The sequence below is a fragment of the Emydura macquarii genome, unplaced genomic scaffold (assembly GCF_026122565.2).
Source record: "Emydura macquarii macquarii isolate MOO-44397 ecotype Brisbane River unplaced genomic scaffold, CSIRO-AGI_Emac_v2 contig_2846, whole genome shotgun sequence".
NCBI lineage: Eukaryota > Metazoa > Chordata > Testudines > Chelidae > Emydura > Emydura macquarii.
Genome location: NW_027132983.1, coordinates 865,786 through 883,136, shown reverse-complemented (window position 1 = coordinate 883,136; position 17,351 = coordinate 865,786). Strand labels below are relative to the sequence as shown.

At 43.6% G+C, this 17,351-nt stretch overlaps 1 protein-coding gene across 1 annotated transcript in view; it reads right to left on the bottom strand.

Moving 5' to 3' along the window:
- Positions 1–17,351, bottom strand: part of DOCK3 (dedicator of cytokinesis 3) — a 460,968-nt gene that overhangs the window by 224,329 nt on the left and 219,288 nt on the right. Inside the window, 1 exon segment of the mRNA XM_067568165.1 lies at positions 11,422–11,506. Coding sequence (XP_067424266.1) covers positions 11,422–11,506 — 85 coding nt within the window.

Sequence of the window (17,351 nt, the reverse complement as noted above, 5' to 3'; positions counted from 1 at the left end):
TTCTGCGTTGTAGATTCCATTAGATGGCAGGGTGCCTAAAATGTAGGCACTGCAATGCTTAGTTTAAGTCTCCTTTGTGGATCTAGCCAAAGGCCTTTTACCTTTTTTAACCACCAGAGAATTGCAGCAATAGCCTACTAATGCACACCACTGCTATTTCTGACTCATCATAGCTTACTGCTACACCATAATGACTAATAAGGCTATTATAGTATGGTTTATTAATCTTACACTTCATTATTTCTGAACAACCTTCCTAAAGTTTTGTGGGGTTTTATGCAATGTATCCTTCCGCTATGAAAAACAATTGTTTCAATACCTCATTTTGAATATATTTATTGCTTGTTTATTTTTCTAACCCATTCTCTCTTTTAAAAGTTGTTCCTTGAAACATTTGTATCCTCTTCCCCTTTCCCTCTCCTCCCATTCCATTGCCACCACCAGAAGTAGGGAACAGGTGTTTTCTGTGAGTTTCAGTGATAAAGTCTCCGCTTTGCCCACAGGGAGTTTGGTGTATGGCTATAGAATCATCAAAAAAGCCCAAACAACATTAAAATTTGCCTTTGGACTAATACCATTCCCATCTATACACTAAAAGTATTTTGTATTCAGCTGTGAAAACAGTCTCTCCCTCCTCCCCTCAAACATCCTCACAGATCACCACAGTACACACAGTATGCGTATGGTCTGCAAAAAATGACATAAAATGGAAGATGGCTAGAGTTTAGTGCAGGATATTGCAATCTGAGTCCTACTATTACAAAACAGCTTTGTCTTATTTTTTTGCTGTGATGGAGGCAAATATGAGGTTTCTTTTGCCTCCCTCAAGGCATCTACAAAGCCCTAGTCAGTAGTGTTCTAGGTGACGAGCACCCACGCTGTATCTACTTGCATGCAAAGTCAAATGTTTCACAATGTGGGGAATTTTCAGTCTACTCCAGGGCAAAGCTTGTTCAGATTTGGACTGGTTCATCAGCCTCTTTAATGGCAGGAGTCAAGTTTATGAACAACAACAACTTATATAAAACCCAACTGAGTCCCAAAAACTGAACAACAGAATGTGCTTAAGTTCTGTTATTCTGTATTTTCTATTAGTAAAAATCAGAATATGGACATTTAAAGGCACATCACTTCTGAAACAAAAAGTTTCTGCAACGTGGTTCAGAATTTTACAATCCATGCTGGAGCAGGGAGGAGTGGAACTTAGCAGAAGCCTCTTTAATTTCTATTATATATTTACAAATATTTAAAAAAAAAAAAAGAAAAGAAAAGAAACTTTAAAAGCTTTCCAGTTCTGTATAAAAGCCACCAACCTCTACTCTCTTTGAACTCTCCATGTACCCTGCTTTTTTCAAATCAAATAATAGGTTCTTTGCAAGTCTATTTCTAAATTGATTCAGTTTCTCTCCACTTACGCCACACAGAACAATATATTAAAATAGAAGTATTAAAGATACTACAGATCAGTCAAAATTTCCCTTTATCTAGCATGATATCCTCCTGTGTCTTAACGTTCTGTTTGAATACAATCAAAGCAAAAGTAAGCAGAAATTAATTAATGAGCAAGAAGCTTGAAATGTTATTCCCTGATGCAATATCCCTTCAAAAGTAGTGTATTTGTAAGAAATTCTGATATATTATTCATCTTAATTTAAAAAGAAAATAGTTCAATTTAAAGACAAATAGCTGAGGCCTGGAATAAACATGATCAGTAACTCTGTCTTCTGCCCATCTACAGTACTCACCCTGTAGGTATTTCAGAAAGATGCATAAAAAAACTGAATCAATTAATCTAAATGAAGGCTAAACCAATGTTTAGAGGCTACATTTAAATCTTTCTGGAGATCTGCAAATATCTCCAAAGACGTGTCCTGTTTATTTCTTTCCTGTGCCCATTCTTGCTAAATAACAGTGTCCCACTATTACTGCTGTGCTGCTGAGCCTATACCACTGACTGATGTAGATTAAATCCAGAGGCAACACCAACTACAAGCTGATCTACAGGAAGCCCCATGGAAGAGTTTAACACAGAATACATTTCCCATAATTTTATACAGGTTAAAAAATAATATATATACAAACAAGCGCTATTCAGCTTATACTATTTTTTTAAAAAGCTTGCATCTCTTCATAAGTGTGTGGTATCAGACAACAAGGGCGCGCACAGAATTTTTTTTCCATTTTGTTGTGTGGTGTTTCCTTGTGGAATCTTTTTTTACAGTTGCTAAGGATGGATTATACTGTCTCTGAGCATGAATTTTTCACGTCAGTCATCCATTCAAATATCATGCTGCTATACGGAAGGCGTAGTAGAAAGTGAGAGCTTGAGGCCTAGTATAATGGGCCTAGATACATGACGGAGCTGAGGCCTGAACCAAAGTCTGGCTTTAGAAAACAGCAACTGCTTGCCCGCTTACAAGTTCACTGATTGATACAGGAACTTGGCAGAAACACATGCATTGGCATTCCTAAGGAGCAGTAACAGGAACACAGTATTGTTGAAAGCAATAGTAGTCCTAACTCTCCCGACATATGCTGATTACAGAAACAATCCAGGGAGACCGTACCCATGCTCCCCAAACAGAAATACAACATAGGGAGGCAGAACAGATTCCCCCCAAGATACAGTGATGCACAAACACAATCATGAGAGACAGTAGAGAGATACCCCCGACCTTAAGACAGAAGAGAAAAGATGATGGATGAAGATGTCATGCTTGATTTGGAGGCAAGGTATGCAGCTATAGCCGATGTCAGAGATGCAATGTGAAACATGTTTGTATCAGGGTATAAGAAAGGAATCCTAACAGGCACATCTTTGTCCGGCTGAGGGGATAATGGAAATTCTCGCCATTAACTACGCTGGTCCACTGTAACAAGCATACATGTCCTAATGTACCTGTAGCTCCTATGGGGCACTAGCACTGTGCTTCGCTTGCAATAAACCTGGCTGAGTGCTTTTGCCACTTATCTGTGGTAATTTACTGGTTGTGCTTAATGAGGTCTATCGATTCAACTAGCTGCAGAAGCTGAGATTCTGTCCAGAGGGGAAATCACACCAGCATGCATGCCATAACCGACTGACAACAGAAGGATGCTGAGGTCTGGTCTACATTTAAAATTTAGATCGACGTATATGTAATACTCAGGGATGTGAAAAATCCACGAGTGAGTGCCATAGCTATGCTGACCTAATCCTTAATGTAGATGCAGCTACATCAATGGAAAAATGATTCCATCAACCTAGCTATTGTCACTCAGGGATGTGGTGTTCAAACAGCAAAAGAAATAACCTCCATCATTATAGACTGCATCTCTGTCCTTGAGTTATGCCGGCATAGCTACATCACCATAACTACACCACTATAGTCCCTGTAGATTAGACATGGCCTGAGTTGGGGTGTTTCATCTTGCCTTTGTCTCAGAGAAGAGCTGAATATGGATGCACAGGCACCAGAATGTGGGAACCAGAATTGCCTGGGCCACCTAGGAGCAATCAAGATCACCAGTGCTCCATCTTGTTTGATCTTCCTCAGAGATTGAGGTAAGGGAGGGATGGGTATGCATTTTGCATACATCAGTTGTTCCTGATGAACTAGTTGAACTAGAAATATGCCCCCTCTGGAATCATGGCCTTGAGCTGCTTTGTAGCAGTAGGTCGAGTGTTTCTTGTTCTTTTGAGATGCAAAGAGATCCCAAAATGGGAATCTCCACTGCTATAAGATTCTCTCTGTATCACCAAGTTGTGTGGTTCCCATTAGTGGTCTCTGGAGAAGTATCCCCTGAAAGGTGCATGGCTGACAGGGTGATCTGGTGATGAATGCACCAGTTCCAGAGATTGACTGTATGTATAAAAAGAGGGGTGGACCTTTGCTCCCCCTTGTTTGTTGATATAATAAACTGTTGTCATATTGTCTGATATAATTTGAACATGCATGATCTGGATAAATGGTAGAAATAATTTGGAAGCTTTGTGTTCTGCATGGAGCTCTAGAAGGTTTATGTGCAATTTGGGATTTTTGGTGGGTCCAGGTATCCAGTGCTATGTGTTCATCCAGATGGGCTCCCAGCCTAGTAGTGTGGCATCTGTAATCAGTCTTTCTTGTGGGTAATGGAGGGATGAAGCGAACCCCCGTGCATACCATCCCCTGGCTGTCCCATCAGAAGAGAGAAGCCAGAACTCCGTGGGAGAGCAGTATCTGTTTGTGCAGACTGTGCTTGCTTAAAAGTTCTGTAACCAAGCTTACAGACATCGAAGGCTGAGTCTCGTACATGGCCACATGACCTAGGAGGATGACACAGGATCAAACTGTCACCTGCGAGCTCACCTGTAGCTGAATGATGAGATCCTTCAGAACTTGGAACATGTCCTCAGATAGGTATGCTATGGCACTGATTGTGTCTAAGGTCATCCCAGTAAAGTCTGCAGTCCATGTGGGAACTAAATTGGACTTTTCTACATTTACTTGGAGCCCTCAGAAGAGTTAGAGATTGAGAAGAGACAGGGTTGTTGACCATTCCTGTTGATATGATTTCCCTGTGAGCAACAGGTCATTGAGGAAGCTGACAAGCCATGATAATAGAGGTGAGCAGTCCCTACCTCTAGTATGCTCATGAATAGTCTTGCTGCCGTTGAGAGGCCTAAGGGTGCCCTCTGTGGGAGCACTCTCTATTAATAATGACCTAGTCCCCTGGTGAATCACAGGAATCTCCTGCGTGCAGAGTGTCTATGTGGATGTCTATGTGGAAATAAGCGTCCTTTAAATTGAGAGTTGTGAACAAATTGTTCTTGTCCAGTGAAAGGATAACAGAAGCTAGGATGATCATTATGAACCTCAGATGGTGGCTGTTTTGAGATCTAGTATGGGCCTCCAGTCTCCTTTCTTCTTTGGTCTGTGGAAATATCTTGAATAATAATAATAATAATAATAATAATATCTTGAATCAAAGATAGTATCTTGAAAAAATCCTTTTTGCCTGTACAGAGAGTTGTGGACTGATTAAAGGACAATTTCTGACCCCAGCACATGACATCAGCAGCAAGCTGTGCTCTGGAAAGTTCCTTCAGAGCCAAGGTGGGAGAAGGAATCATTTATTCCAGACTATTTTGTGGTAGTGGAATTCCTCTGTGGCTGCTACTCCAGCCTTATGGCTAGAATAAACTATGAGCAGTTTGCCCACAAATTAGGTCATGGCCAATGGATCCATGTATTAGCAGATTCACTGCTCTTTCTCCTAAATACCTGCAGTGCAGGAATGTACAGGACATCCTTACAGAACATGGCTCTGTGAAGTGCAGAAGGTGTACATCCCCTAAGTGGTACCCTCTGCACAGCAGAACCATTTTGGTTTTATCACAAGAGTCTTACATAGTCACAGGAGGAGAAACCTATGATAGGTATGAATAACCTCCAAGTTAATCAAGTTATCAAAATTAATCTATAACCTGAGACACTAATGTGCTGGAGCAATGCCACTGAAACACTACTGTACTGTAACACTCAAGTGTTGGATTTTTAACCTAGAACACAACCACCAGAACTTTCACATTGTAACTGAATCAACGTTTCTGCCAGGACAATAGAACCTTGATTACATTAATGAATTTAAAAACTCATTATGTTACAAATATTCAAATTAAGAAAGTTACTTTGAAAGAAGTGCAAGGAAATCAAGGAAGTCAAAGTTAGAATCTGTATTAGGGGTTTTCTGAGTCATGCAAAGGTTAATATGAAGCTTATATTAATACTTTTTTCTTTCCTTATTTATATTTTCAAGAAAGTTCTTTTGACAGGGCACAGAGAACCTGTCCTGTCTCTGGCAAATGAGAAGTTAGTAGTAAAAACCAGTGCTGCAGAATGGAAAGTCTTACTATTTCCAATGCATAAAAAAATGGACTTATAAACTATGACTGGATGGTATGAAAAAGGTAGTATACCCAAATCTTTACAGATTTGAACTTTTCGAAAACATATAGTCTTTATTTCTTTCCATGTCTGAGCAACAATCAACTGTTTTAAGAAGTCACTTCCAACTGACAAGCTCTTTGGACTACTTTTTTCTCCTTTGCGCCTTGCTTGCTTCTTTTTCTGCTGCCAATTCACTCCTCCTTTCTGGGGAGCTGAACCTCTATTCTTTGGACTAACTGTATATTTTTATAGTTCTAAAATCTAACTCTAAGTAAATCTAAAAGGCATTGAAAATTTTAAATTGGGAAATAAAAATACTCGCCAGAGATGGCTTATTCCTGGCACTCATAAAATATTTACGACAAACAATTACTATTTTCTTTGGAATGCATTAGATTGCAAAGAATTACAGTTATCTTCAAATATTTTACTGGGGTGAAGGGTTCTCCTGACAGAGAATATCTTTTGCTTTGTGTTTGTATAGCACCTAGCACAACTGGCTCCTGGTCCATGACTAGATTTCCTAGGTGCTATAATAATACAAATAATAAATAATAGTAATGTCTTCACCCGCCCTCTTTCAAATTACATAAGTAGTTCCTGATACTACAACTTAGCAAAGGGATATTATAGAGGGGTTTCCCCTTCCAACCCTCCTGTTCAACCTCTGATCCTTGGATCAAGATTTGACTCCACTATTCAGGATATTAACATTTGAGAAGCTTAATTCTCTTGTCACTCCGTTTATTTGGGAAGACATGTATTAAAATGTTGTGGTCCTAGAGACAAGGGAAAACTAGGGTTGCCTTATTTTAAATTGCATTATTGTGTCTACAACTCAGTACTGGCATAGTCCACCAATCAATTGTTTAGGCCTGTGAAACAGTAGATTTACTTCACTATATCTATCAGTATATCAATGCCTAAAAATGTTGACGTCTAAACTCCTTGCAATGAAGGAATTTTTATAAAACAAATACCTAAATTGAACACTCTGCTAAATTATCCATCTACTTTATATTCTATTATACTATCAGTAAAAAAGTATAAACATTTCCAGTGAAATGCATGATGTTTCTTGTTTTGTTTAGTAATATTGTGTTATAGTGTTTTCTTCTGTTTTGCTTAGTAATGTTTCCTCCATCATTGATTATGTTCATGATAAAGTGGTTTTGCTTAAATTAATATATGCCATAGTCCCTCATATCCTGCCTCTCTGTGAACACCTTATTAAAAACTGGCAGCTGACCTGTCACCAAATCCATCATACCACCTCTGTGGTCTCTTGTGAAGACAAAGAATAGAAATTTGCATTTTCATCAAATAGTAGCTCTTCTGAATGTCCTGGACACATGCACAAATTCTTGATGAATTCCAGGCTCCAGAAGCTAGATTTACTGGACAAGACATAATGCTAATCAACTCTATATCTTGCTACCAGTGTGATCTTACAACATCTAAAGAATGTTAACTATTAGTATTTGCATCTAGTGTTTGGTGAACACTGTTACTCATTATTATTTGGTATTCAATTAAATGGCAAAAATGTGGTTCAGTCCAATCCACAGCAGCTATTAAACAAATTTAATGCTCGCTTAAGATAATTTCAGGGAATTGTAATCTTTTGCATGTTCTCAACTGATTAAGGGCAGTCTGAGAGAAGCCCATGATATTTTCCACAAGATAAACAATGACATGTGATTTTACATTCCCAAAGTAGGATTTTATTTATTCGTAGAAAGCTATAGAGGTAAATCTGTTTTTGTCGGATTGTTATCTGTCAGCATGGCATTCTGAAACTTTTGCCTAACACATGGAGCTTTAAAGTGAGAAAAACAAAATTTGTGAACAAGACGCTAACAAACTGGGCGTTATGACAGATCATAACCTCATGCCTCATCTGATAGACTACTAGCAAGTATTATAGCCACAGCATAGAAATAGCAGATTTCTCTATATGATTTCTAAAGCATAAATGAATAAAAACGAGAGAAAGAATGGGTGGATAGGAGTTGCTGCTGATTCTGGAACACTGACCTGAGAATGGCGGATACTGTTGGATTGTAATGTTACTGCTAGAGCTAGGTCTGATTGTTTTGTCTCTCTCTTCATGAAGTCCTAAAACCTTAAATTCAGTAGCTCCTCTACCGCTCTGGTATGTTTCATTGGAGCTGGAAGCGCAATTTCCATACCTGAGCTAGCTGACCAGCGTATAAGCCAGTCTGAAACCCTATGTATGTACTCAGGATGGCTAGCCCATCCCACTACCAGTGCAGCTGCGGCTACTGTGCTATTATCATCATGCTAGCTCAATGAGAGCTAGCGTGGCTATGTCTACCTAAGCTCGAAATTACACCTTCAGCTCCAGTATAGACATACCTTAGTGCTTCTTCCACTGGCCGTCAGATGAACATGTCAAGCAAACAGACTAAACTGCAGCTGGGCTGAAATCACATTCTAAAACACCAGCTAGGTTTTTTAAACCAATGCCAAGTTACTATTGATTCTCCAAATCTGATTTGTATACTCCATTTATATTTTACTAGAGCTATTAAACATTCAAGATAAGCCAGTTGAGAGTCTCTGGGTTAAGCTTAGAAGCAAGAACAATAAGGGTGATGTCATGGTGGGTGTCTGTTACAGACTACCAGACTAGGAGGACGAGATAGATGAGGGTTCCTTCAGCCAACTAGGCAAAGTTTCCAGTTCACAGGACCTGATTCTCATGGGGGACTTCAATCATCCTGAAATCTGCTGGAAGAGCAAAACAGCAGAGCACAAACAATCCAGGAAGTTCTGGGAAAGTGTTGCAGACAACTTCCTGGTGCAAGTGCTGGAGTAACCAACTAGGGGCCATGCTTCTCTTGACCTGCTGCTCACAAACAGGGAATATTTGGTAGGTGAAGTAGAGAAGTGGGTGGCAACCTAGGCAGCAGTGACCATCAGATGGTTGAGTTCAGGATCCTGACAAAAGGAAGAAAGGAGAACAGCAGGATATGGACCATGGACTTCAGAAAAGCAGACTTTGACTCCCTCAGGGAGCTGATGGGCAGGATCCCATGGGAGGCTAATATGAGGGGGAAAGGAATCCAAGAGAGCTGGCTGTATTTTAAAGAAACCTTATTGAGGGCACAGGAGCAAACCATCCCAATGTGCAGAAAGAATAGCAAATATGGGTAGGCGTCCAGCTTGGCTTAACAAAGAAGTCTTTGGTGAACTTAAACACAAAAAAGAAGCTTACAAGAAGTGGAAGCTTGGTCAGATGACTAGGGAGGAGTATAAAAATGCTACTCGAACATGCAGGAATGAAATCAGGAAGGCCAAAGCACAATTGGAGTTGCAGCTAGCAAGGGACGTGAAGGGGAACAAGAAGGGTTTCTACAGGTATGTTACCAACAAGAGGAAGATTAGGGAAAGTGTGGGCCCCTTACAGAATGTGGGAGGCAACCTAGTGACAAAGGATGTGGAGAAAGCTGAGATACTCAATGCCTTTTTTGCCTCTGTCTTCACAGACAAGGTCAGTTCCCAGACTACTGCACTGGGCGGCACAGGATGGGAAGGAGGTGAACATCCCACAGTGCTGAAGGAACAAGTCCAAGACTATTTAGAAAGATTGGACATACACAAGTCCATGGGGCCAGATGCAATGCACCCGAGGGTGCTGAGGGAGTTGGCTGATGTGATTTCAGAGCCATTGGCTATTATCTTTGAAAGCTCGTGGCAATTGGGGGAGGTCCCTCATGACTGGAAAAAAGCAAATATAGTGCCTATCTTCAAGAAAGGGAGGAAAGAGGATCCAGGGAACTACAGACCGGTCAGCCTCACCTCAATCCCTGGAAAAATCTTGGAAGAGAGGAAGGTGATCAGGAACAGTCAACATGGATTCACAAAGGAAAAGTCATGCCTGACCAACCTGATTGCTTTCTATGAAGAGGTGACTGGCTCTGTGGATGTGGGGAAAGCAGTGGACGTGACATACCTTGACTCTAGCAAAACTTTTGATACCATCTTTCACAGTATTCTTATCAGCAAGTTAAAAAAGGATGGGTTGGATGAATGGACTATAAAATGGATAGAGAACTGGCTACAGCATAGGGCTCAATGAGTACTGATCAATGGCTCCATGTCTAGCTGGCAGCCAGTCACAAGCGGAGTGCCCCAGGGGTCGGTCCTGGGGCCGGTTTTGTTCAACATCTTCATTAATGATCTAGAGGATGGGGTAGATTGCACCCTCAGCAAGTTTGCAGATGACACTAAGCTAGGGGGAGTGGTAGATACAGGATACAGAAGGACCTAAACAAACTGGAGGATTGGGCCAAAAGAAATCTGATGAGGTTCAACAAGGACAAGTGCAGAGTCCTCCACTTAGGACGGAAGAATCCCATACACAGCTACAGACTGGGGACTGATGAGCTAGGCCTGGGGGTAACAGTGGATAAGAAGCTGGATATGAGTCAGCAGTGTGCCCTGGTTGCCAAGAAGGCTAATAGCATATTCGGCTGCATTAGTAGGAGCATTGCCAGCAGATCGAGGGAAGTGATTATTCCCCTCTATTCAGCATTGGTAAGGCCGCATTTGGAGTATTGTGTCCAGTTTTGGGCCCCCACTACAAAAAGGATGTGGACAAGTTGGGAAGAGTCCAACGGAGGACAACAAAAATGATTAGGGGGCTGGAGCACAAGACTTATGAAGAGAGGCTGAGGGAACTGGGCTTGTTTAGTCTGCAAAAGAGAAGAATGAGGGGAGATTTTATAGTAGCCTTTAACTACCTGAAAGGGGATTCCAGGGAGGATGGAGCTAGGCTGTTCTCAGTGGTGGGAGATGACAGAACAAGGAGCAGGGGACTGGACTAGATGACCTCCTGAGGTCCCTTCCAACTCTATGATTTTATCCTTCCATTTTGCCAAATTTGTAGAAAATTATGTCATTTGAACAAGGAAAGATGGGTTGTCTTAACTAACAAGAAGTCAGAATAATAAAGACAGTAACTACCAAAATAATCAGTCAGTAAAAGAGAGAAAAGAAATGCCAAATTTAAACTACAACATTGTCAATGAATCAAGAAAATAAATAAGGAGAAAGAATTAACATTGCTATTGTAATAAAACCTCACAGAGAAAGCCTTTTTTTCCATTGAAAAGCAGAACTTGATAAACCAATCATGTTGCGTTACATATATGCCTAGTCTAGTGATCATACAGAGTAAAACACTTATTATAGTCCACTCCCAGAAAGAACATTACCATTTACCCGATTCTTCATTTTAAATTAAGTTCAGATTGAAAATAATAATGGGACTCAGTGATGCTGGAGTGGTGTGTAACAACCCAGAAATACCCATCAGCTAAGGATAGCATGAATCCTTCCCCCTTCCTCCCACCAACATTATTAATGTTGAAATCATTTTTTTAATTGTTTGCATTTTTCCTCCCAAAACAAACAACATAAACAAGGAAATGAAAACCTCTTCTCCACGCTTTCACACAAAGGACTCTCGCCTGCGATTTCTTACCATTTTATAAAGATCTGAGATGCTGATCTGATCTGAATCCACCACCTCAAAGTCCTTCCGAGGAACGAGATCCAGGCCCAAATGCCTATAAAAGAGAAAGGCAAATGGAACAACTGTTAGCACATTATATAATGTGTCATCTATCTATCTACATTCACACACAGGGACAGTGACACTTGAACCACTAAGGTGCATGTTATCCTTCTGGTACTGTTGGTTTTCAAACACAGTTAATCCTTTTAAAATATAAAAAATAAAAGCAAACAAAAACAAAGGGCCAAACAACTCATATAGTGTAAATCAGCCGGCTCAACTAACTTCCATGGAGCTGCCCCAATTTATATCAGTTGAGCATCTAGGCCACTATGATGATGCGATGGGATGAGAAGGTTACTCACCTGAGGTTCTTTGAGATGTGTGTCCCTGGGTGTGCTCCACTTCCAGTGTCGGTGTGTCCTGGCATGGTTGATTGGAGAATTTTGGCAGCAGTGTCTGTCCAGGTCGCGCATGCGTGGTGGTTGTCTCGTGGTGCTGTTGGCACTTCAGCTCTCACGCGCAACCCAACACCCTCAGTTCCTTCTCTACCATAGAGTCCATAATGCGTACTCCCAAGTAGAGGGGAGGAGGGTGAGTAGTGGAGCACCCACAGGGACACACATCTTGAAGAACCTCAGTTAATGCACAGGATGAGTAACCTCTTCTTCTTTGAGTTATGTCCCTGTGGGTGCTCCACTTCAGGTGACTGTAGAGCAGTGTCCCATTGTGGATGGAAGGTGTTTTGGAGTTGTTTGAGCGATTGAGGATCTAATGTGATGTGGAAGTAAGCATCTTGTAGGTCAAGGGCTGAAAACCAATCCTCCTGCTCCAGCGCTGGAATTATCATGGCCAGTGTGATCATCTTGAATCTTTGGACTCATGAACTTGCTGAGCTTTCTGGAGATCTAGAATGGATCTCCATCCTCTGCTTTTTCTCTTTGTTAAGAAGCAATGGGAATAAAATCCCTTCCCTCGGCATTGTGGAAGAACTTGCTACATGGCATCTATCTGTAGAAGGTGCTCGTGAGAAGGGTCCCTGAAGAGGGACAGGGAAGGGAGGTTGGGTGGGTGGAACTGAAGTGAAGGGGATAGAGTAGCCTGATCATATGATCTCTAAGGCCCATTTTGTCAGTGGTGACTGACACCCAGATAGAAAGGGCATAGTTGGTGGCCAAAGATCTGGCTGGTGTTTGTATTTGCACTGTCAGGTGAAGGAGGTCATTCGGACCCCTTAACCAAATCTTCAAAATTCTTGTTTGGCTGATGTAGATTGTGACATTAATTACTGGGTATGAGATAGTCTATGTATCTGGGGCCTCTGTCTTTGACCCTGAGGATCAAATTGTCATTGCTGACATGGGAATGAAAAGTTTCTGCTGCGCTGATATGGCTGGTATCATCTGCGTTTGGGTGCAGGTGTGTAAATCCCAAGAGTAAGAAGGGTCACCTGGGAATCCTTCATAGAGTGCAGAACCTCATCGGTTTTTAGCATGAAAGAGTTTTTCCCTGAGAAAAGGGAGATCTTCCAGCTTTAGTTGTAGGTTTTTTTGGATTCCTGATGACTGTAACCAGGATGCTCTGCACATTACGATGGCTGTGACTGCTGTTCTTGCTGCTGTGTCTGCTACATCAAGGGACACTTGTAATGCAGTTCGGCTGACAAGCTGTCTCTCAGTTATTAGAGTCTTGAAGTGTTCCCGCCTGTCCTTTGGTAGATCTTTAACAAGGTCATTAAGTTTGACGTAGCTGTCGTGGTCGGACGTGACAAGGAATGCGCTGTAATTTCCCACACAAACTATAAGGGTGCAGAATTTCATCCGAATAAGTCGAGTCTCTTCCACTCCTTTTCCTGTGGACTGGATCTGTACTGGGGTTGTTTGCTAAATTGGTTTGCGGCTTCTACTACCAGGGAATTGAGCGAGGAGGGGGGTGAGAAAAAAGGAAGCCAGTGTCGTTGGCTGGCACATAATACTTCCTAAACACTCTTTTACATGTTAGTGGGGCAGTAGCCACTGTTGCCAAATGATCTCTGCTGGCTCATTTATGGGTAGCACGATTTTAGAAATGTAGGAGGTCTGGAGAATGTGTAGCAGTTTGTGCTGAGTGTCAGCCACTTCCTCCAGAGCAATCTCCTGACTCTGCACCGCCCTTTTAAACAGTTCTTGGAACTACTTAAAATCATCAACAGTGGTGGGAGGTGGGACATTATGGCCTCATCTGGTGACGATGAGGAAATATGAATAGCTGGTGTTCTGTCCTGCTCTATGCCCTTTTCCCTCTCATCCCGTTTCCTCATAAGCTTCAGTGGTCTCTGGTATGGGGGATGCTGATAGCGATCTTGTTTTGCCAAAGTGGGATTGGGCTATATTGGGCTAGGTATGATGCCCATGGGTCCCAGGGTGGTCATGGCATGGGAAAGGGCATGGGTGGGAATAGCCATAGTTGACCATATCACGACTGCACCTCTCGGATGCATTGGGCTATCGATTTCATGGGTCCCAATGGTGCTCTCTGTTTGATGGGTGACAAGTGGTGCAAGAAGGCACCCTCTTCTTGGTCATCATCCTCATCGCTCAAGAATAGTGGGGCAATGGGTGAGGTGGATGTTCCAGTGCCATATGCTCTGGGGAGCTATTGGTGCCGAAGAGTGGAGAGTGATGTAATAGTTGGTGTGGCGTCCTCAGTTTCCGTGGAGTTGGTACCGCTGTTGATGGTTTAGGCAGTACCATGAGCAGTGCTGGTGTCTTGCACCCTAGTTTGTTTGGAACAGTGTTGTGTCTGACGGTGCCAAGGAGGTTGTTGGCACAGATGGTGAGGGGATAGCCACTGGTGAGGTTTTGGCGCCATGATTTTCACCAGCATTATCAGTGCCATACAGGAGGAGTCCAGTTTGCATCTCAACTCCTTTACCTTTCGATGGGGCTTGGCCACAGTCCTGATGCAAATAGTCTGGTGCAAAGAAAAGCGAATTGGCAGGAGACTGCTTCTTTCTAGGTGGGGGTCTCTGCAGTGAGATCATAGCTTTTTTCCTCGATCTTTTAGAGAAATGAGCTTTTGTCTTTAGATTAAGGCGACATTCCCAGGAATTTTCCTGGAGAGGGAGTCTGTTGCCCTGGGTCAGAGGCCAGTTGGAGAGATTTCTCTATCAAGATGAGCTTCAGGCAGAGGTCTCAATCCCATCTAGCTCTGACATTCAAATTAGTGCAGTGAGTGCACTTTTGGGGAATGTGCGACTCCCCTGGCCAGTGGACACAGAGGGAATGACAGTCTGAGATGGGCATAGCGTCTCAGCAGGAGCCACATCTTTTAAAACCTGGTGAACCAGGTATTGTTGAATGTGTTCCCGCTCAGGGGAAAATGAAAAATACATTTTTAATTTTTTTTAACTAACTAAACTAAAGAAAAAAAGATGAAGATTAAATATACTACTACTAACTATGTTACTAATTCTAACTATTTTGTCCAGGTATGTCACAGACATTGGGACACCACTACGGCGCTCCATCTCAGACTGGGGATGGTTAGGAAGGAATTGAGGAGTTTGGGTTGCACACATGAAGGATGAGGTGCCAATGGCACTGCCGCCGAAATTCTCCAATTGACAGTGCAGGGACGCACCAACACCTGAAGTGGAGCACCCACAGGGACATCACTCGAAGAAAAAAAGTTAATTTTACAAAAGTTGGGAAGTTTAGAGCTAAGGTTCCTACCCACACAATTTCAGCTGGTTCTTTTGTTACATGATTAAACAAACACACCTAGCAGCGGTTCCCAACCCGTGGCCCGCGGCTCCCCTCCTGCTGGCTGAGTACCCAGGCAGAGCGCATTGCCGGTGCATGCTCCTTGCTGCAGGCCAGGGCATGGGAGATCAGCGCTCCCCTCTCCCATCTGTAGCAGGGAGCATGGCAAAGTGCTCTGTCTGGGACCCTAGGTTCTGGGGTACCTGCTGGAGCCAGAGGGAGGGAAGCACTGATCTCCCATCCCCCTGACTGCCGAAGGTAACCACTACCTAAATACCCAGATGGAGTTAGTTGCCGGTGCAGGCTTCTTGCTGCAGCCAAGACGAAGGAGATCAGTGCTCCCCTCTCCTTGGCTGTAGCATGGAGCACGGCAAAGTGCTCTGTCTGCGTTCCTAGGCTCTGGGGTCCCTGACGGAGCCAGAGGAAGGAGAGCACTGATTTCCAGTCCCCCTGGCTGAAGAAGGGAGCCACTGCCTAGAGACCCAGGTGGAGTACACAATTTCCCTGTTGCAGCCAGGGGGACAGGAAATCCTCCTTGTTGAACTCCTTCCCTCTGGCTGCAGTGAAGGCGGAGGGTGCTGCCAGCGGGAGACTGGGGACCCTTCAGTTTTGTAAAAATTATATTTGTGGCCCTCGAGCCAAAAAGGTTGGGAAACACTGACATATAGAGTCACAAAGAATGTTCATATATGTGTATATAGTTTAAAAAATAGTATTCAATTGAATTTACTTATGTAGTCCACTTGAAAGAGGACTAGAGAAAAAAAATACCTTTTCCATTTTAAGGTATGATTTGCCAACTAGTATATGACATTGTTTCAGTATTGTGTAATTTTTTAATAAAAGGCATACATGCAAGGAAACAGTGTAGGGTGTCTTGGAAAATTCAGTCTGAATTTCCTGACTCTTGTGCAACTAAAAGCCAACCTTAACACTGAGCAATTTAATTATTTTGGAAAAAATACTATTTTATTGTGGTACAAACAGACTGAAAAGCTGTCTTATTTGGTCTGCTGAGTTCCCTGGAGCATAAGACGTTTCTGCACATATCTAGGGAAGTGGCACTGCTATGCTTCAGCTACAACAGCTACCAGAATGGCCCATTGGGGCATTTGGCTATGAGGCACAAAACTCACTCCCACTGAAACAGGCAGGGCTCAATAGATTTTTTTTTTTTATTATGGTCCTAAATTATCTACTCACAGAAGCACAGTACAGCGCTCTTCATTTATACTTGTAGGAAGGCGCTGTGGCCTCCCCCGGAGACAGAGCCTGAGGGAGGGCACAAGCAGCCTGAATGGACCCAGTCAGGCCCAGCAGCTAGGTCTGCCTGGCAACAAGGGAACTGGGCCACAATAGGACCGCTCGGCCAGCCCAATCAGTGGAAGCGGGGTGGAGCCTCCACAGGAAGGGGCGGTATAAAAGCCCGGCCCCAGAGTTCAATCAGAGGGAGACTGCTGCTGGAGACAGATGTGCTGCCCTGCCGGCAGAGGCCTAGGCCAGAGCAGAGCCACTGACAAACCCTGGCCCCACCTGGGCCTGGAGACTGGGTAGGGCCTTCCCGGAGCTGGACCAGGCAACCCGGCCAGAGAGACTGGGCTGAGGTGCTCGGACCCTGGGACTGGACCGAGTCACCGGAGCCCCGGGATTGGGCAGAGACCCCGGAGCAACCCAGGTGGAGGATACCCCCTGAGGCCGGACAGGACCTGGAGGAGCTGCCGGCCGCCGAGCCCCCTGAGGTAGGACAGGACCTGGAGGAGCTGTCGGAAGCCGAGCCCCTCCCCGCACCAAACTACCTAGAGGAGCTGCCCCTCAAAGAGGAGCTCCCCCAATTGCCGCCCGTGGATGAGGAGGGACTGACAGGCCAACCCCAGACGGAATACCCCCGTGATACCGAGGAAACAGGTACTGGGGCCAGCAGGGAGGAAGTAGCCCAGGGGCAGCCACAGCTTGTGGCTGAGTCTGAGGCCTAGTCAGTGTGTTGCAGCGGGAGCCCCGCCAATACAGTGGCAACCGCTTTTGACACTACCAGGGCCCTGGGCTGGGATGCAGTGGAGATGGATGGGCCTGCGTCCCCCTCTCCTCCCCCTTTTCCTAGACACCCCGAGGAGAGCCTCCTGCTCCCTACCGCTCCAGAGAGCGAACCCACTGCTG